Source organism: Balaenoptera physalus (assembly GCF_965194825.1).
Source record: "Balaenoptera physalus genome assembly, chromosome: 2".
NCBI classification, from domain to species: domain Eukaryota; kingdom Metazoa; phylum Chordata; class Mammalia; order Artiodactyla; family Balaenopteridae; genus Balaenoptera; species Balaenoptera physalus.
The window spans coordinates 156156993-156178488 of record NC_138883.1 but is presented as its reverse complement, the minus strand read 5'-3'; the positions used below and the strand labels follow the sequence as shown (position 1 = coordinate 156178488).

At 37.7% G+C, this 21496-nt stretch overlaps 1 protein-coding gene across 4 annotated transcripts in view; it reads left to right on the top strand.

Moving 5' to 3' along the window:
* The window catches only part of KIN (Kin17 DNA and RNA binding protein), a 35893-nt gene extending 14868 nt beyond the window's left edge, over positions 1-21025 (top strand). For 2 of the 4 annotated variants that reach the window (XM_082450583.1, XM_082450582.1), the window contains exons 7-12: positions 7715-7844; positions 9790-9840; positions 14320-14388; positions 15195-15294; positions 16777-16877; positions 20687-21025. In XM_082450583.1, the coding sequence (XP_082306709.1) occupies positions 7715-7844; positions 9790-9840; positions 14320-14388; positions 15195-15294; positions 16777-16877; positions 20687-20749 (514 nt within the window). In that variant the 3' untranslated portion in view covers positions 20750-21025. The other 2 variants (XM_082450584.1, XM_082450585.1) reach the window with 2 other exon arrangements.
* The last annotated feature ends 471 nt before the right edge of the window (positions 21026-21496 follow it).

The following is a 21496-nucleotide window of genomic DNA, read 5'->3' as shown; positions in this document are numbered from 1 at the left end:
GTCTTTTCTCTATTGTATATTCTTGCCTCCTTTATCAAAGATAAGGTGACCATACGTACATGGGTTTATCTCTGGGCTTTCTATCCTGTTCCATTGATCTATACTTCTGTTTTTTGTGCCAGTACCGTACTGGCTTGATTACTGTAGCTTTGTAGTATAGTCTGAAGTCAGGGAGCCTGATTCCTCCAGCTCCGTTTTTCTTTCTCAAGATTGCTTTGGCTATTCGGGGTCTTTTGTGTTTCCATACAAATTGTGAAGATTTTTGTTCTAGTTCTGTGAAAAATGCCATTGGTAGTTTGATAGGGATTGCATTGAATTTGTAGATTGTTTTGGGTAGTATAGTCATTTTCACAATGTTGATTCTTCCAATCCAAGAACATGGTATATCTCTCCATCTGTTTGTATCATCTTTAATTTCTTTCATCAGTGTCTTACAGTTTTCTGCATACAGGTCTTTTGTCTCCTTAGGTAGGTTTATTCCTAGGTATTTTATTCTTTTTGTTTCAGTGGTAAATGGGAGTGTTTCCTTAATTTCTCTTTCAGATTTTTCATCATTAGTGTATAGGAATGCAAGAGATTTCTGTGCATTAATTTTGTATCCTGTTCCTTTACCAAATTCATTGATTAGCTCTAGTAGTTTTCTGGTAGCATCTTTAGGATTCTCTACGTATAGTATCATGTCATCTGCAAACAGTGACAGTTTTACTTCTTCTTTTCTGATTTGGATTCCTTTTATTTCTTTTTCTTCTCTGATTGCTGTGGCTACAACTTCCAAAACTAAGTTGAATAATAGCAGTGAGAGTGGGCAACCTTGTCTTGTTCCTTATCTTAGAGGAAATGGTTTCAGTTTTTCACCATTGAGAATGATGTTGGCTATGGGTTTGTCACATATGGCCTTTATTATGTTGAGGTAAGTTCCCTCTGTGCCTGCTTTCTGGAGAGTTTTTATCATAAATGGGTATTGAATTTTGTCAAAAGCTTTTTCTGCATCTATTGAGATGATCATACGGTTTTTCTCCTTCAGTTTGTTAATATGGTTTATCACATTGATTCATTTGCATATATTGAAGAATCCTTGCATTCCTGAGATAAACCCCACTTGATCATGCTGTATGATCCTTTTAATGTGCTGTTGGATTCTGTTGGCTAGTATTTTGTTGAGGATTTTTGCATCTGTATTCATCAGTGATATTAGCCTGTAGTTTTCTTTTTTTGTGACATCTTTGGTTTTGGTATCAGGGTGATGGTGGCCTCATAGAATGAGTTTGGCAGTGTTCCTCCCTCTGCTATATTTTGGAAGAGTCTGAGAAGGATAGGTGTTAGCCCTTCTCTAAATCTTTGATAGAATTTGCCTGTGAAGCCATCTGGTCCTGGGGTTTTGTCTTTTGGAAGATTTTTAATCACAGTATCAATTTCAGTGCTTGTGATTGGTCTGTTTATATTTTCTATTTATTCCTGGTTCAGTCTCAGAAGGTTGTGCTTTTCTAAGAATTTGTCCATTTCTTCCAGATTGTCCATTTTATTGGCATGTAGTTGCATGCAGTAAGCTCTCATGATCCTTTGCATTTCTGCAGTGTCAGTTGTTACTTCTCCTTTTTCATTTCTAATTCTGTTGATTTGAGTCTTCTCCCTTTTTTTTCTTGATGAGTCTGGCTAATGGTTTATCAATTTTGTGTATCTTCTCAAAGAACCAGCTTTTAGTTTTTTTGATCTTTGCTATTGTTTCCCTCATTTCTTTTTCATTTATTTCTGATCTGATCTTTATGATTTCTTTCCTTCTGCTAACTTTGGGGGTTTTTTGTTTTTCTTTCTCTAATTGCTTTAGGTGTAAGGTTAAGTTGTTTATTTGTGACGTTTCTTGTTTCTTAAGGTAGGATTGTATTGCTGTAAACTTTCCTCTTAGAACTGCTTTTGCTGCATCCCATGGTTTTGGGATGTCGTGTTTTCATTGTCATTTGTTTCTAGGTATTTTTTGATTTCCTTTTTGATTTCTTCAGTGATCTCTTGGTTATTTAATAGTGTATTGTTTAGCCTCCTCGGGTTTGTATTTTTTACAGGTTTTTTCCTTTTATTGATATCTAGTCTCATAGTATTGTGCTTTGAAAAGATACTTGATTTGGTTTCAGTTTTCTTAAGTTTACCAAGGTTTGATTTGTGACCCAAGATATGATCTATCTTGGAGAATGTTCCATGAGCACTTGAGAAGAAAGTGTATTCTTTTGCTTTTGGATAGAATGTCCTATAAATATCAGTTAAGTCCATCTTGTTTAATGTATCATTTAAAGCTTGTGTTTCCTTTCTTATTTTCATTTTGGATGATCTGTCCATTGGTGAAAGTGGGGTGTTAAAGTCTCCTACTATGATTGTGTTACTGTCGATTTCCCCTTTTATGGCTGTTAGCATTTCCCTTATGTATTGAGGTGCTCCTATGTTGGGTGCATAAGTATTTACAATTGTTATATGTTCTTCTTGGATTGATCCCTTGATCATTATGTAGTGTCCTTCTTTGTCTCTTGTAATAGTCTTTATTTTAAAGTCTATTTTGTCTGATATGAGAGTTGCTACTCCAGCTTTCTTTTGATTTCCATTTGCATGGAATATCTTTTTCTCTCCCCTCACCTTCAGTCTGTATGTGTCCCTAGGTCTGAAGTGGGTCTCTTGTAGACAGCATATATATAGGTCTTGTTTTTGTATCCATTCAGCCAGTCTATGTCCTTTGGTGGGAGCATTTAATCCATTTTCATTTAAGGTAGTTATCAATATGTATGTTCCTAGTACCATTTTCTTAATTCTTTTGGGTTTGTTTTGTAGGTCTTTTCCTTCTCTTGTGTTTCCTGCCTAAAGAAGTTTCTTTAACATTTGTTGTAAAGCTGGTTTTTTGGTGCTGAATTCTCTTAGCTTTTGCTTGTCTGTAAAGGTTTTAATTTCTCTGTCAAATCTAAATGAGATCCTTGCTGGGTAGAGTAATCTTGGTTATAGGTTTTTCCCTTTCATCACTTTAAATTTGTCCTGCCACTCCCTTCTGGCTTGCAGAGTTTCTGCTGAAAAATCAGCTGTTAACCTTATGGGGATTCCCTTGTATGTTATTTGTTGCTTTTCCCTTGCTGCCTTTAATATTTTTTCTTTGTATTTAATTTTTGATAGTTTGATTAATATGTGTCTTGGCATGTTTCTCCTTGGACTTATCCTGTATGGGACTCTGCACTTCCTGGACTTGATTGACTATTTCCTTTCCCATATTAGGGAAGTTTTCAACTATAATCTCTTCTGATATTTTCTCAGTCCCTTTCTTTTTCTCTTCTTCTTCTGGGACCCCTATAATTCGAATGTTGGTGTGTTTAATATTGTCCCAGAGGTCTCTGGGACTGTCCTCAATTCATTTCATTCTTTTTTCTTTATTCTGCTCTGCAGTAGTTATTTCCACTATTTTATCTTCCAGGTCAGTTATCCATTCTTCTGCCTCAGTTATTGTGCTATTGATTCCTTCTAGAGAATTTTTAATTTCATTTATTGTGCTGTTCATCATTGTTTGTTTGCTCTTTAGTTCTTCTAGTTCCTTGTTAAACGTTTCTTGCATTTTCTCCATTCTATTTCCAAGATTTTGGATCATCTTTACTATCAGTAGTCTGAACTCTTTTTCAGGTAGACTGCCTATTTCCTATTCATTTGTTTCATCTGGTGGTTTTTTACTTTGCTCCTTCATCTGCTGTATATTTCTCTTTCTTCTCATTTTACTTAACTTACTGTGTTTGGGGTGTCCTTTTCACAGGCTGCAGATTCGTAGTTCCCGTTGTTTTTGGTGTCTGCCCGCAGTGGGTAAGGTTGGCTCAGTGGCTTGTGTAGGCTTCCTGGTGGAGGCGACTGGTGCCTGTGTAGTGGTGGATGAGGCTGGATCTTGTCTTTTGGTGGGCAGGACTGTATCCGGTGGTGTGTTTTGAGGTGTCTGTGAACTTAGTATGATTTTAGGCAGCCTCTCTGCTAATGGGTGGGGTTGTGTTCCTGTCTTTCTAGTTGTTTGGCATGGCGTGCTGGTCGTTGAGTTGAGCTGGGTCTTAGCGTTGAGACAGAGATGTCTGGGAGAGCTCTTGACTATAGATATTACGTGGGGCCGGGAGGTCTCTAGTGGACCAAAGTCCTGAACTTGGCTCTCCTACCTCAGAGGCTCAGACCTGACACCCAGCCGGAACATCAAGACCCTGTCAGCCACACGCTGTCTTTGGTTTTCCGTCTCTAGACACAGCCTGGCCTCCACACACCTCCGCGTCTCCAGGAAGGCTGGGCACAAATGCCCACTCCAGTTACTGAAAGCAGAATCCTAGGGCTGTTCTAGAAGCCTTCCGTTCCATTTCCAGTCTGTTACTGTTCATTTCCTGCCTTGATTTTAACCTCATTTGACCCTGTCTCAATCTCTCGCCTTTCTACTAGAATCTTTTTTTGGGGAGGAGGGGCATTATTGTTACAGCAGCTGGTGTAAGATTAAATATCATACAAAGCAAAGCTGGAAACAAATTGGCTATTTTCTTTTGCGTTTTAATTTCATGTTCAGAAGTGAGATTGATGTTTAATTTTCTTTTCTGTGCTCCTGGTGATAGTAAACCCTTAAAATGATTTGTATACATATTCTCTTTTGACTACTCTAAATAGTGTTTTAAAGACGAGATCATCACTTCTTGAAAGGTAAAACTTTTCTGTAAGATATTGTGCTGGTGTCTTTTGCAGGTGAAGGAATAGTTTTTACTGATTCAGTTTCTTTTTGGTCATTAGTTTATTCAGTTTTTCAATTTAATCTTGTGTCAATTTTGATCATTTGTATAATTTTTGTTTTTCTAGAATATTCTTTTCAACTAGGTATTCAAATTTATTATGTTTTATTAATCTTTTAGAATACTGTCCTTCATCATGTCTCATCAACTTTCTTCATATTTTTCATTTGTTCATTTTAGCTCTAAGAGATTCTTTTTTTTAAATTTATTTATTTATTTATTTATTTTTGGCTGTGTTGGATCTTCATTGCTGCGCGCGGGGGCTACTCTTCGTTGTGGTGCATGGGCTTCTCATTGTGGTGGCTTCTCTTGTTGTGTAGCACGGGCTCTAGGTGCACAGGCTTCCGTAGTTGTGGCATGCCGGCTCAGTAGTTGTGGCGCATGGGCTTAGTTGTTCCGCAGCACATGGGATCTTCCCGGACCAGGGATCAAACCCGTGTTCCCTATGTTGGCAGGCAGATTCTTAACCACTGTGCCACCAGGGAAGTCCCTCTAAGAGATTCTTGATATCACAAGCAGAAAGGATCTTTCTGAACGTCAGATCTTACCATGTCTTTCTCTTGTTAAAGACTATCAGCAATTTAAGCCATCGTCTATATGATAACCTCTAGTTATGTTTACAGGTGTACCACCTGCCATCTGCACTGCAGCTCCGCTAAGCCATTTGTCTCCTAAGCACTCTGTGGTCTCACCCTCGCTTGCATCTACTGCTCTTTCTCCCGGAATGCCCTCCGTATCTGTTCTCCCACTACATCATGAGATCCTGATGGGCTATTCTGTTCATCTTTTTATTTCCAATGATTCTCACATTTTAATCATTTAGTAATGCTGAATACATTTTCTAAATAGAAAACTTTATTTTTCCTATTCAGTTTAATTTTTTTGTGTGGTGAAATATACATAACATAAGATGGTCCATTTTAACCATTTTTAAGTATACAACTCAGTGGCATTAAGTAGACTCCTATTGTTGTGCACCCATCGCCGGTATCCATCTCCAAATCTTTTCATCATCCAAAACTGAAACTCTGAACCCACTAAAAAATAACTCCCCACTACACTTCCCCTTAGCCCCTGGTTACCTCTGTTCTACTCTTCTGTCTTTATGAATTTGACTACCTCATTTGAGTGGAATCATACAGTGTTTGTCCTTTTGTGTCTGGCTTCTTTCACTTAGCATAAGCTCTTCAGGGTTTATCCATGTTGTGGCATGGATCAGAATTTCGTTCCTTTTTAATCTGAATAATAATACCCCACTGTATATATAGACACATTTTGTTTTCCTAGTGATTATAGTAGGAAATAGGTGGTTTGTGAACATGTAAGGAAGAGGTAATTACTAGACCCCAAAATAGCCACATAATCCTAGCTGCCCTTCTGCTGGGATTATTAGTGCCTATTTATATAGACATATTGGGGTTGTTTATGAACTGGAATTATTGCTAAATTCAGTGGATTCCTAGCTCAAAGTACATTTAAATCTAAAGAATATTTATTTTGAGTAGCACATTGAAGAGTTTATCTTTATTTGAACTTAATCTGTTCACAACCAATGTATATTATTTACAGTTGTCACAAACCTTAGAACTTAAAAGTATGTCAGAGGATTGAATTATGGGACAAAACCTAGTAAGTGAAATGTTGCAAGGGTAAATTTAAAGCCTTCCAGTTAGATAAAGAGAGAATGGCTTCCATGAAGACAGAGTGGGGGAGTCCTGACCTGCAGCCTCCCCATATAAGAAGCAGGGATTTCAGTTGACTGCAGGCTCCACTGGGAGTCCTGACAGTCATCTGGCTGCTAATAAAGCTAATGCTGCCTTTAAATGCCTTAAGGAAAAGGTCCAAAGAGTGGAAAATATTAACTCTACTGTAGTTTCTATTAATCATACTTTTTTTCTTGTTTCCATGGTAGCTTTGTGCAAATATGTGTTCTTTGTATTTTACAAGTATGACAAATCAAATAACTAGACTGATAATATTCAGTGAGTCAGCAAACATTAATGGAGCATCTATTTTATCTGAGTCACAAGATAGTTACTGCTACTTTACAGGGGGAAAAAAAAAATATATATATATATATATATATGTGGCTATATATATTCTCTCCCCTACTGTGAGAGAGGAGTCACGTATACAAATGGTTATATACCAGGTGGAGTGGGAAGCCTGCCCCAAAGTGCTATGGCGGTTCAAAAATGACAAATTCCAAGAAGCCTCATGAAGAATGGATCTTAAAGAAGTTCAGCAAATGGAGATAAATGGAGAGACTATTTTAGGTATAAAAGAGGCATGTGCAGATTTGCAAAAGCTTGAAGCACAGGACATGGCTCAGTCAATAGCAAATTGTTCAGAATGACAAGTATACATAATACATCAGGGATGGCATTCTGGGGCCTGTGGTGACAATTTTATCACGGCACTCAGGAATTTAGAATGTACACTGATGACGTTAGGCAATTGGGAACGATAAAAAAATTTCTAATTGAATGTTGAGATCTTTGCTTTAAAGAAATAGAACTGATAACAATGTGCTGGACTTCCACCAGCTGTTTTACAAACATCTCACTTAATCCTGCCGGTCGAGCTACAGTTGGGTCACATTATTATCCCCGTTTATATGTGAAGAAATGAGGCTTAGAAAAGTTAATTGCTCAAGGTCCCGGCAGAAGTAGGATCAAACCCTGGTGGCCCCAACCCTGAAGCCAATGCTGTCATCCGTCACTCAGCCACACTGATAGAGTGGCACTAACTGAACGTGGGAGGGACAGGAAGGGTTCCATGTTCTCATGGTGCTCCCAGTCTGTAAGTGATAGACACACCCTTCGTAGTTTTGACTAATCTGTTGGAAACTAACCATATAACAGATTTCTTCTGTGTTGTTCCTTTTGCACATTATAAAGCCTACATCTTTGCACAGTTTTTGTTAACAGCACGGTTCCTCTTCCCATCAGTTCTTTGGGACCAAGTGCTCTGAAGACAATAGGGAATGCAGCATCGGTGAAACGGAAGGAATCTTCCCAGAGCTCAGCTCAGTCAAAAGAAAAGAAGAAGAAGAAATCTGCACTCGATGAAATCATGGAGGTACGCTTTATGAACTGCTTGTCAACTCTAGCTGTTAGGGGAATGATGTGATTCCAACCAAGGAAAGTTAAATAGTTTCACCAATTATGAGATTAATATAAAGTGAGAAAAATGTGCTCATACCAGGTTAGGAAAAAAGAGCCTAGATGTAGTTCCATCTGAATGGAGCTGGAACCTCCTTAGATAGGTTTATTTTCTTGCCTCAAGTGCTATCTTCAAAACACTCCATGAAATTATGGTCAATAGAGTTAGTTTAGGAGAACCTCAGTGGTAATTGAAGCCAGAAATGAAAGCTCTGCTCACCTTTGGTGGCTTCGTGAAATTGGCATCCTCCATGGATGCCCCCACCAACCTGGGCTCTCGTGTTGCCTCTGATTTCCACTTACCACCTCCTAGCCGGGAGAGAAAGCTCTGACATATTGTTAATTTGATTTAACCTGATGGCCAAGTTTATATGATGAATCATTGAAAACCTATGATTATCTGGATCTAGGGCTATACTTTTGCTCTAAATTTACCTGAAATTCTAGAGCCGTTCTGCAGAAGGTTCTTAATATATTCCTAAATATTCCTTTCTCCCTTCCAACACATCACCTTCCCTTATCAATAAATTTATGAAATAAGTAGAAAAGGTGAAGAGAAAGAATAAATGGATACAAGAAGCTAACGTTTTTCCCCGTAACATCATTTCCTCTGGTCTCCTCATCCCTTTTCTTCATTTGTGAAGGGATGGGGGTAACTGTTTGGTCTTCCCTGTTACTGAGTCCTCACACGATGCGGGACAGTTAGAAAAGCTTAAAGTATAACATAACGTGTGTACGCTGTGAGATGTAGTCACTCCATCATTCAGCAGATACTGAGTTGCTGTTATGTGCTGGGCATCATGTGAGGTCCTGCATGTGTAGAGTAGGGAGAAAAACACAGTCCCTGCATGTCATGTAGCTTTCACCCTAGTGAAGGAGGCATTCCACGACCAAGTGAACCAGTGGATAAGTAATTACAAAATGCTATGTGCTGAGGAGGTCTGAGGGCAGGGAGTGGGGAGATAGCTTGTTCCCCCGCTAGGGCAGGGGAGGTCTCTAGTTCAGCATCCAAAGGGAAGATCCAGGTGGCTAGAGCATGGTAAGCACAGGAGTGGTGACATTTGAGGTTGGAGAGAGAAACAGGGGCAACACCACAGAGGTCTTATAAGCCATTTTGAATTTAATTCAAAGTAAAATGGAAAGCCAGATCTACCTGCTTAGAATATAACCATGCCAAGTTTAGAATACTTTTTGTTCATATTGGAAAGTTGGAGGAATTAAGATGAGGTTTTGAGTCAACCAAAGAGCGACATTGTTCAGTCCCTTTGAAAGTAGGTACTTAGGGTTAATTGAGCAGGTGAGAAAGAAAAAGCTGTGAGATACAGCCAGGTCGGCTGGTCAGCACGTTTTCCTTTTGGTCACCCTTTCATTTACTTCTCTCCTGGTTGTGTTTTTCTTCCCCTCCATTCACAAGCTTTATTATCCTTATCAAACAGGGAAGCTCCTCTTTGCCATCAAACTGTATACCCAACTATGCTGTGCTAAATTGGTCTGTAAGAGTTATGTTTTTACCCCCTGAAAACATCGCCTGTTTTCCAGCTCATGACAGTCCAGGGGAGGAAGCAGGGATAGGGCAGAGTAATGCTGGCAGGTGGCGTTGCAGTATTGACCCAATAGAGGTTGTTTGCGTTTATCTTCTTGGTCAGTTGACTTGCCTATCACTTATTTTCTTAAATCCAAGTTGCTTTTTTTTTCAATCAAAAACTAATTGCAAAAAAGGTTTGTGTTTATCTGAGCTTGCAAATTATATCGATCTTCTGTGAAGTGTGTTTTATGGTGTTCTTTTGCTAAATGGAATGTTATTTGAAATAAATTGAGGATTTTAAAGAGGTAATTTTATGAATGTCTCATGCGTCCTCTAGATTGAAGAGGAGAAGAAAAGAGCTGCCCGAACAGATTACTGGCTCCAGCCTGTACGTATCCCGCTGGGGCTTCTTACTTCTAAATGTGCTTTTAAGCGAATGATTTAAATAGCATTTGGTATAAGTGGCTAAATGTTTTAAATATCTGTAAATTCTATAGATAGATTTATAACTTTAATGACTTGTCTTTGCATCTACTCTGTAAGTATTGGTTGTATTGTTATTAGAGGGTTACTTCATGTTCATGGACCAGTAATGCTTCTTGAGTTTAATGCCAGATTTGTGTATGGACACCTTGAATTTAAGCCTGGAATTATTTTCAATTTTTGCTATAAGAATACCCAGTTAGGTACTTTGTTGTAAAAACAGCTTTTTTTTTTTTTTCTTTAACATCTTTATTGGAGTATAATTGCTTTACAATGGTGTGTTACTTTCTGCTTTATAACAAAGTGAATCAGCTATACATATACATATATCCCCATATCTCTTCCCTCTTGCGTCTTCCTCCCTATCCCACCCCTCTAGGTGGTCACAAAGCACCGAGCTGATCTCCCTGTGCCATGTGGCTGCTTCCCACTAGCTATCGATTTTACGTTTGGTAGTGTATATATGTCCATGCCACTCTCTCACTTTGTCCCAACTTACCCTTCCCCCTCCCCATGTCCTCAAGTCCGTTCTCTACGTCTGCGTCTTTATTCCTGTCCTGCCCTTAGGTCCTTCAGAACCTTTTTTTTTTTTTTTAGATTCCATATATATGTGTTAGCATATGGTATTTGTTTTTCTCTTTCTGACTTACTTCACTCTAGGTCCATCCACCTCACTACAAATAACTCAATTTCGTTTCTTTTTATGGCTGAGTAATATTCGATTGTATATAAGTGCCACATCTTCTCTATCCATTCATCTGTCAATGGACACTTAGGTTGCTTCCATGTCCTGGCTATTGTAAATAGAGCTGCAGTGAACATTGTGGTACATGACTCTTTTTGAATTATGGTTTTCTCAGGGTATATGCCCAGTAGTGGGATTGCTGGGTCGTATGGTAGTTCTATTTTTAGTTTTTTAAGGAACCTCCATACTGTTCTCCATAGTGGCTGTATCAATTTACATTCCCACCAACAGTGCAAGAGGGTTCCCTTTTCTAAAAACAGGTTTTAATTATATACGTTCAAGGAAAGATTTGTTTTTTATTATTGCTTCTTCTTTCTTTTTTCATTTTTTCTTAATCTAATTTACTAAAGTCTTTAAAAATTTTTTTTTATTGAAGGAAAGATTCTTTAAATTCTGTAGTGCTTTCCAGTTTTCAAAAGTTTCACACACATGATTTCATGTAAGCCTGTAATAACTGTTTTTCCCCTCATCCCTTTATTGCCCCTCTCCACTTCCCTATCCCCATTGGTAACCACTAATTTGTTCTCTATATTTGTGAGTCTGCTTCTTTTTTGTTTTATTCACTAGTTTGTTGTATTTTTTAGATTCCACATATAAACGATATCATAGTTTTTGTCTTTCTCTGACTTATTTCACTTTATTTCTTGTTCTTTTAAGATAACAATTGCATAATAATTTTTAAACATTTCAGTACTTTAAATATTTTTTATTTATTGCTGCTCGATTTTGAACTTACTGGAATATGAAGTTTTCATAAAACCTTCAGGGTATCTTAGTTATCCTTAAAGAAGCTGGCTTGATCAATAACACGAGAGTGAAAAGTAATTATTTGGGTAATTTCTGATTTGAAAATTTCTGATTTATTATTATTATTAATAATAATCTGGAAGATCACAAAGCATAAAGTTCTAATTTAAATCTTCATAGTTATTCCCTCACTAGCTTAAAAATAATTTTGTTTCCATGTCTTAGTTTATGTCCTTTTACAGTGGGAAACATTTGCCTGGTGATCACATGAAAGATCATGAAATAAGTTATGTAAAATGAAAATCCTTGCTGTATTAAATAGAAAATAAGTACTTCATAAACCAGCCAGAGAAATACAAATATCACATGATATCGCTTATATGTGGAATCTAAAAAAAAAAAAAGATACAAATGAGCTTCTTTACAAAACAGAAATAGACCCACTGACATGGAAAACAAACTTATGGTTACCAAAGGGGAAAGGAAGGGGGTAGGGAGGGGGTAAATTAGGAGTTTGGGATTATCAGTTACACACTATTACGTATAAAACAGATAACCAACAAGGACCTACTGTATAGCACAGGGAACTATACTCAATATCTTTTAATAACCTATAAGGGAAAAGAATCTGAAAAAGAGTAGATATACATATAACTGAATCACTGTGGTGTACACCTGAAACTAACACAACATTGTAAATCAACTATACTTCAATTTAAAAAAAATATATTAAAAAAAAGTGCTTCATATGAATTATTTCAGGTGATTCTCGTATCAGCCCTACAAGGTAATTACTGTTATTATTCCCTTTTTATAGGTGAGAAAACTGAGGTATAGATTATTTGAGCAATTCCCCCAAGGCCATTTAGAAAGTGGTGAGCTAGGATTTCCCTGGCAGTCAGATTCACTAGGTTGTACTCTGCCCTGATAAACAGTACTTCCTGGGATGCATTAGTCTCCCTGACTTCCGTCTCTGAGTAGAAGTTTGGGTCAGGATTAGAAAAGGAAGGACCTAGAGAGAGGCAACCATCTATGAATTATTTTGTTTGCTTTCCCTGTCGGAGTAGCTAGCATTTGATATTAATAGTTTCATATATTGTTTATGAACGTGTAATCAAGAATTTTGCTTAGAGCAGTAGTTCTTAAACAGAGCACAATGCAACAAAATTTAGACCATTTCTTTCTAAGATATATATGCTTCAATACTACCACTATCCACTATTTTCGATTTTCACTAACCGCCTAGGTGATTCTCATGTTTAGAATCACGTTTGTTCAGAACCATTGGTTTAAAGGAAAAAGAAAACAAACCAAAAGCAAAAAAAAAAAAAAAGCAAAGCATTTTTAGTTAGTCCAAAAGTTCTCTTCCCATTGACAATACTTTTTTTTTTTTTTTAAGATTTTTTTTTTAATGTGGACCATTTTTAAAGTCTTTATTGAACTCCTTACAGTATTGCTTCTGTTTTACGCCCTGGTTTTTTGGCCACAAGGCATGTGGGATCTTACCTCCCCAACCAGGAATTGAACCCGCACCCCCTGCATTGGAAGGCGAAGTCTTTAACCACTGGACCTTCAGGGAAGTCCCTGCATTGACAATACTTTCAATAAAATTTTATTTTCAGTTTGATGATCTTCTGGTATAGTAAATTATCCAGATTTTCTTCCTAGTTCCTCTTGGAGAACGTTACATTAAAAGTGAAGATCAGCCAACAGGGATCCAATGACTCAGTGTGTGTCTCATTTTGAAATGGGCAGTATGTGTGTTAAAATAACCAGCAGCCCACAGAGATGGATTGGAGAGCTTTAGTTTTTAAACTCAGAAAAGAAAGTTTTGACAGATGTGCTATGAGCAAGTGTCAATAGTACAATGAAGTAATGAATTACGTTTAAATTATAAGTGTGTGTACCCATGAGGGCCTTTGAGAAATTTAGCCCAGAAATCAGAGAAGCTGTTGGTATTATATGGCTTCATTGAGAAAGTCTTAATAGAATACTGGCTTAAGAATAAGAACATTCAAGCCTTCTCTTAAACATATTTTTCTGCTGTTAAATATTCTCCCCCAAAGTCCTTACTAGGTTTTTGTTAATGTAATGTTTAGCCTGGCTTATTGAAGTACTTGTGACCATCTAGTACTTCTGCTGTATCCACTTGAAGTAGCAAATACAGAATTGCTGTAGTGAATCTGGAATTAAGTCAGGTGATTTAATTTTCATCGTCAGCCGTTAGCTAATCGAAATCAGGAAAACAATGATAAAGAAGCAAACTCAGAATGCATTAATAAGAAAGAAACTCAGATTTCTCTCCCGCTGAGAGCTAGATGCTCAGCAGAGCGATGCTTTCAGCTGGAGCTGGTCTGGAGGAGTCCAGTCTTATCAAAAGTCCAGAGCAACATCATGAGAAAAGAGCATTGTGGAAAGTGCTGTGCTTTAGCTCGAAGCCTCCATTTCTTGCAGTTCCCAGTGAGACTCTTGCTCTCTGAGTTTTTTTGTCAGTGGTGAATGTCAACATAAAACATCCTTGGCATTTTTTTTCTTCCTTGAATGGAGAGAAAGAAAGAAGCTTTCTATGAAAGACCTGGATTAATAGAGTTGAGATTGGTGGATGAAAGTCCTAGATTTCAGGAAACCTTCACTATGGAAATCAGCCATGAGATATGCGTTTTTTCCTCTTGGTAACCAACTGTGTTGAACAAAAAGAGACAGAAGGAATGAAAGATTACTAAGGAAATGTTTTGCCATCGTTGGGAAGGCCTCCAACTCCAAAATGTCTTATTTAGCAAAGCAGTTAACATTTTACTATGATTTTTGGTGAAAATGTTTAAAATGAAGGATCAAAAGAGGAAAGATAATTTATATCATTCCTTCCATCTTTATTTTTTTCTTATTTTCCAGGAAATTGTAGTGAAAATTATAACCAAAAAACTTGGAGAGAAATATCATAAGAAAAAGGGGATTGTTAAGGTAAGAACATGAAGTTATGATGGAATTTGGGGAAGGAGCTGGTGTGTGGCTGAGTAAAGCCATTTTGATATTCCTTAAAAATCAAGTCCTAGTAACAGAAGCAGTGTGTCTAAGGTTCTTGATGGTTCCATGAAAGGAAGGCTGACTTCACAATGGTTGGAGAAATATTTCATTTCCAGCCATAGTTTATACTTAATTTTGGTCCGCTTCCTTACTAGAGCAAATGGTATGTATGAAATCCCATCGGCACCTCTTAAAAAAATTCAGTGAGCGCACCTTGCTAGTAAGTAAGGTACATTCCCTTTGTTAATGACGCGCAATGTGATAGTGCCCCAGAGTTCCAAGGAGGACTTCCTTGTGGTTTGCCTGAGAGACTTATCTTTGGATTGCTCTAGGATTTTAAAATTTAAAAATCAATGCTCCAGTCTTTTTCTTTCTTTTGCTTTTCCTAAGTATAGTTTCATGCTAGCACCCAGCCTTGTGCGTGCATAAGTTGCCCTCCTACTGTACTTGAAATGACACAGAATTATCCCTCTCATTGTATTTCTTAAAGTCTTATTCTAAGATCACCAGCCTTTTCTTTCCAGATGAAAACCTTAACAGCTTTGAATTGAATTCTTTAAGAACCATAGCCTGAGGTCATATATGGCATCTAGAAAATAAACTCCATTGATACAAGGAGTTACTCTTAAAACAAGTTACTCTTACCTTTTGGTTAGAATTTCATTGTTTACATTTATTTCTGTCCTTTGGACTTTGTGTTCACATCTCTCTTCTGTTATAAAAGTGTTGGTTTTACATGGCAGGAAGTAATTGACAATTACACGGCTGTCGTGAAGATGATTGATTCTGGAGACAAGCTGAAACTTGACCAGACTCATTTAGAAACAGTCATTCCAGCACCAGGTAAATCTTTTTGCAGACCATTTAATATACCATCGAAATAAGTGATTGCATTCTTAAAACCTTAGTTTTTGACGTTACTTGATAGTTCTGGGTATGAGTTTCCTTTTTAGAAACATGTAATTGCCAGTATAACTGATCCCAGTTTGACTTGGTGAGGTGGTAGTTTACCAGTCCTCTGAGAAAGCTATTTTGTGGCATAAATAAATTTTCCCTTTCTAGAATCTTTGTTTTCTTTCCAGAAGCAAATCACAGACATATCTGGATAAAATCAATCATATTAGGATTATTATTAATATATTTGTTTAGCTATTTGAGATGGTAGAGTAAAAGTCAGTATTATTTTGCATTTTCTTTTCCCTAATTGTCTTACACATATCTAGTATAAATGCTTTTGTAGTTAGGTTGTTTGCCTCTGACCCAGACTCTTCATGGTGGTATCATTGCTGGCACAGTGATAATGTTAGTCTCTAAAACTTCTGTTTATCAGATCCTGTATTCTTTCTCCCTAAAATAAAATTCATTTTATGGATTAGAAATTGTGGACTTTTTTTTCAGCTTCAGTAAGATGTAATTGACATAAACTGCATCTGTATAAAGTATATAATTTGATGTTTTCAACACATGCATACTCCCGTGAAAACCATCCTTACAATCAAGTTAGCAAATGTGTCCATCACCCCCCAAAGTTTCCTCCGTTTCCTTTATAATCCTTCGCTCCCTGCTCTGTCTCCTGTGACCCCCACGCAACCACCAATCTGCTTTCTGTGACTATAGATTAGCTCATATTTTCCTACAATTTTATATAAATAAAATCATACCACGTGTCCTGTGTTTCTGTCTGGCTTCTTTCACTAAGTACATCATTTTGGATTTATTCACGTTGTTGTGTGCATCTATACTTTATTCCTTTTTATTGCCAAGTATTTCATTATGTGGATGTTCCAGTTTCTTTATCCAGTCACTTACTGATGGACATTGGGGCTGTTTACAGCTCTTGGCCATTACAAACAAAACTGCTATATGAACATTCACATACAGATCTTTGTATGGATATATGATTTCTGTTGAGAAAATTCTTAGAGATAGAATGGCTCAACCAAATAGCAGGCATATATTTACGCTTTTATGAAACTAGCAACCATCTTATGATTTTAAAAAGAGAGAAATTAAAAGTAAGCTGAATTTTTTCTGATTACTTCTGGGCTCTGGGCATCTCCTCCAAGAACCTTATACTCCTTGGTATAAAATTAAAACATCTCTTGACAAATAAGTAGAAAAAATGATGAGTCTTGTAATGTTATAGTAATCAAAGTATCTACAAACTGTACTTTAGAATCATACAGATATTAAATGATTAAGAACTTCTAAGAGAATAGTTTTGTTTTCTACTACGTTGATTCAGTGTAATTGCATTTGGCTGTAAGAAGGTAGAAGAAAGTGGCCATTTTCTTTGTATTAAGTGTTAACCCTTTTCTGTTATAGGAAAAAGAGTTCTCGTTTTAAATGGAGGCTACAGAGGAAATGAAGGTACCCTAGAATCCATCAATGAGAAGACTTTTTCAGCTACTATAGTCATTGAAACCGTAAGTATAGTTTACACAAAGACAGAAATTTCAAAATGCTTTTAAAATGTGCTATGGTTTTTTTTATTGGATTGGTGTTTTAAGTTTGGGTTTTCTGTTTGCCTTCTCTCCTATTTGGAAATCTGTAAGCTTATTTTCTCTAATGACTGACATTACTAAAGCATTTTATTTTCTGATTACAAAAGAAATTCCTTATGTGTCTTAATCTGTTCAGGCTGCTATAACAAAATACCATAGACTGGGGTGGCTTTAGAAGCAACAGAAATTTACTTCTCACATTTGCGGAGGCCGGAAGTCCAAGATCAAGGCCCAGGCAGATTCGGTGTCTGCTGAAGGCCTGTTTCCTGGTTAATGTGTCCTCACATGGTGGGAGGGGAAAGGGAGCTCTCCGGGATCCCTTTTTTTTTTTTTTTTTTTTTTTAAATTTATTTATTTATTTATTTTTGGCTGTGTTGGGTCCTCGCCTCTGCGCGAGGGCTTTCCCCGGTTGCGGTGAGCGGGGGCCACCCTTCATCGTGGTCGCGGGCCTCCCACTGTCGCGGCCCCTCCCGCTGCGGAGCACAGGCTCCAGACGTGCAGGCCCAGCAGCTGTGGCTCACGGGCCCAGCCGCTCCGCGGCACGTGGGATCCTCCCAGACCAGGGCTCGAACCCGCGTCCCCTGCATTGGCAGGCAGACTCCCAACCACTGCGCCACCAGGGAAGCCCCAGGATCCCTTTTTAAGGGCACTAATCCATTCTCAAGGGCTCTGCCCTCATGACCTAATCACTTCCCAAAGACCCCACCTCCTAATACCATCACATTTTGAATGTATTGAATGAATTTTGACAGGGACACAAACATTCAGTCTCTAGCAGCTCTCTTGAATAAAAGCTGAAAAATACAATTTAATATAAATAATTTTTTAAATTGCCCATAAACCTCCAGGCAAATGATAACCTCCATTAGTATTTTGGTCTGGTTTTTTCAGTCTTTGTATTTTATAAAATTGTATATATTACACATAGTTTTGTATCCCAGTTTTTTTCCCCCACATCTAACATAAAACTCAATCTGCCGTAGTGTGATTAGTAGGGAATGTATAGTCAGAGTTAATGGGGGAAAAGCCACAGAGTTCAATAATATTTTTTAATGTCCTTCTTTCTTTCATAAAGGATTTAAGGTAGGAGAGATCAATAAAGTAATTAATTTTAAGAAATCTGACATTTAAGTAAAATTGCTCGTTGACTTAGAACTGATGGTCCACTGACAGGTCTGCGCATGAGGCTGAGTGAGACCTGAGCTGTCTTCAGAAGGAAGGGTCTGAAACATGTTTTTTCCTAACTGCCTGATTCTTTTTAGATCCCTGCGCTACTGCACCGTGTATCTTTATCTCTAAACGAGAGGCTTTTTCATCTCCAGTACAGGAAGTTTTAGTGTTTGGGGGAATAATCAACTTCCTGAAGAGTCTGATGAAAGTTTTGGGCTCTCTGCAAGAAACTGCACATAAACTGCCAAATTTTATGTGTTCCCTTTAAGGAGTTCTTAGGTCCCCTGAGCCCACCTATGAACTGGTTTGAGAATATGTGTTTCAGGAAAGCTTTCTAGAAAAACCATTTAGGTTCTTATTTGAAAGAAATCACATTTCAGTAAATTAAGCATTTTTTCCCTGTCCTTGAAAATACTAACCTAATCACCAACTAACATAAACTCTAAGGGGAAAAAAAGGAACAGGGAATGTCACCTGTCAGTAGGGAATTTATTAATCTGACTACATGAACAGATTGAAGCTCTTTTTTAAATCAGTTTTTTTTTTTCCTGATTCAATCAGCATAAGATCGTGGAAACTCTCATATTTCCTTGGCAGGTTGAATCTCCTCCACTTTGTAGTTTCCTAATACTATCCAACTTAGATCTCGCTTCACGTTTTCATCTAAGGGAAACAGAACGACTCAGTACTGTTGAGGATATTCTAGGTTCCATCCACACCTTTGGTTTCCAGTCTGTATGATTTTCGAGAGCTGCTTCCTTCCCGGCCTTGCTGTGAACCCATAGCTCCATCTTCCCCTCTAATGCTTTCATTGCTCTCAGAGCCGGACCGAGATAGAACCTCGGAGGTGATCGCAGGGAAAGCCTTTCTGGTTGATTGCAAAGCAGCTTGTACTCTTGGGAGAGGAAACCCACATGCAAATTTTTTGTTTTTTTCTTCTTTTGCAGCCTGCCTCCATTAAAAATATCTGTGTTGGTTTGTGCATGTCGGTCAGCTTGTCTCTACGTCCGCATGTTTTCTCCAAGTCAATGCCCTGAAAAACATGAACTTTTCGAGTGGTTTCTCCTTTTTTTATTATTTCTGGCATCTTAAATTTTAGTATCAGTATCATAAGATTTGAAATTTACACATTTATTAAGCAGATTTTTTAAATAGCTCACAACTTGTTCAAAACCAGCCCCAGCTTTTTAGCTACTTGCCTAGTTAACCCAAGTCTGGCCCCCTTCTTTATCCCTTGCTTGGCCTTCTTATCACAGAAGTGTGATTGACCTTCGACCTTTAAACTTGGTAATGAAAGAGTCAAGCTGGGTCATGCTTTATCTGGGAACTTATTTCCTTTATATGTAATCATTATAGTACATTAAAAGAAAGACATTTTAAAAGCATTTTTTAAAGGAATCTAAGAAATGCTGAAATCTCAGCCCAGGGGTAGAGTCATCGTCATCATTTTCTATTTCGCAGTGGAGAGGAGCAACTTTTAAACTTTAACCGAAAGATTTAATAATAAGAGTTAAGAATTACTGAGCTCATATGCATATTATGTTCCAGATGTTATTCTGAGCACTTTATATGTGCTAACTCATTTATATTTCTCAGCAAGCCAGTAATGTAGGTACTGTTACTGTTCCCCACTAGGGGATAATGAGGCACTGAGGGGTTTTGTCACCTGCTGAGGGTGGGGTTTGAACTTGGGCAGTCTGGGTCCAGAGCTCATATTCTTAGCCTCTGTGTTCCCAGGCTGTATCAGCTTTTATGACAGGTATCATCTTTCATTAATCCAGTTTTCTTTCCCCTTTCCCTTTTTGTTGGATATGAAGGGAAGAAGAAAACATATTTCAGGTTAGACTCATTTTCTGCAATAAGACCAGCCTGTCACAGCTAAACTAGACAAATATGTTTGAGTATGAGGATTTGTATTGCTTAAAATAATATTTGTTATTTAAAAAAAAACCCAGCTGATAATGGCACAAACATGATAGACATTAACTTCTCATTTTGAAGTCCAGAACAGGTCTTCTGAATCAGGGAATGGCTCTTTTCTTAGGGGTGATTTGTGAGCCCAGGGTCCTTCTGACTTGTGGCTCTACCACCTTCAGCCGGGGCTTTGACAGCTGCCATGTCTGTGTGCTTCAGGCAGGCCGCGGGGAGCGTGACGGGTTGCCTGTGGAGGGGAGCATGGCCTGGGCCTGGAAGTGGCCCGCGTCACTTCTGTTCCCTTCCTTGGGCCGGAGCTCCATCTCACGGCCATACCTGACCACAGGAGGAGCCAGGAAGTGTGACTTTATCCAGGAAGCAGAGGAGATACTGACCAGCTAGCCAGGCTGTGCCACAGGGTCTAGAGATAACACATGCCACATAGCACTGACGAAAATATGGCCAGTTCTGGATGAGGATGCCGTAGAATACTTTAAAGATTCACAGATGTGTGGAACTGTTAGCTACCTTAATGGTACCTTAGCGATGTGAAAAAGGCAAATTTGGATCCAGAAGTGTGTGTCCTTTTCTTGTCTTGTAAGTACATGTGTGTTCTTAACCTCTTCTTCAATTATTTTAATTTGTAGGGCCCTTTAAAAGGACGCAGAGTTGAAGGAATTCAATACGAAGACATTTCTAAACTTGCCTGAGTTTGAAAACTTGTTAACAGCACATTAAAATCTTAAAGCATCAAATTGGTGTTCACGAAGGCATTACAAGACTCTACTGTGTTAGGGTGTTTCTTTTGTGTGAAACAAAAGAATTTATTTAAATATTACTGTATAGTTGTTTAGCTAAACTTATAGAAAAATCTAATTATATCTCATGAAGTATCAAAATTATGTAATTTTGTCTTTGTTATTATTTTTTCTTTGTAATATTTCCTTGATGATTTTTTATCTTCATTAAAAGAACATTATTGTAAAGTGTTTTATATAGGACAATTTAGAATCATAGTTAGAGGAAATCCTTCATATACTCTAAATTTCTATTTTCATCAGTAAAGTAGTAAAGTTGAACTGTAAATATAATTGCATTTTAAAGAGTCAAACTATAAATAGAATAGCGGCTTTATTGAGATATAATTCACACACCATACAATTTCACCCATTTAAAGTGGACATTTCAGTGGTTTTTAGAATACTTACAAAGTTGTGCAAGCACCACCACTATCTAATTTGAAACATTTTTATCACCCCCGAAAGTAACCCTGTATCCATAGTCACTCCTAACTCCCCCTCAATCCCCAGCCCCTGGCAACTACTAATCTACTTTCCATCTCTGTGTATTTGTCTGTTTTGGACATTTCATATAAATGGAATCATACGATATGCGGTCTTTCATGACCAGCTTCTTTCATACAGCACGTTTTCAAGGGTTATCCACGTTGTAGCACG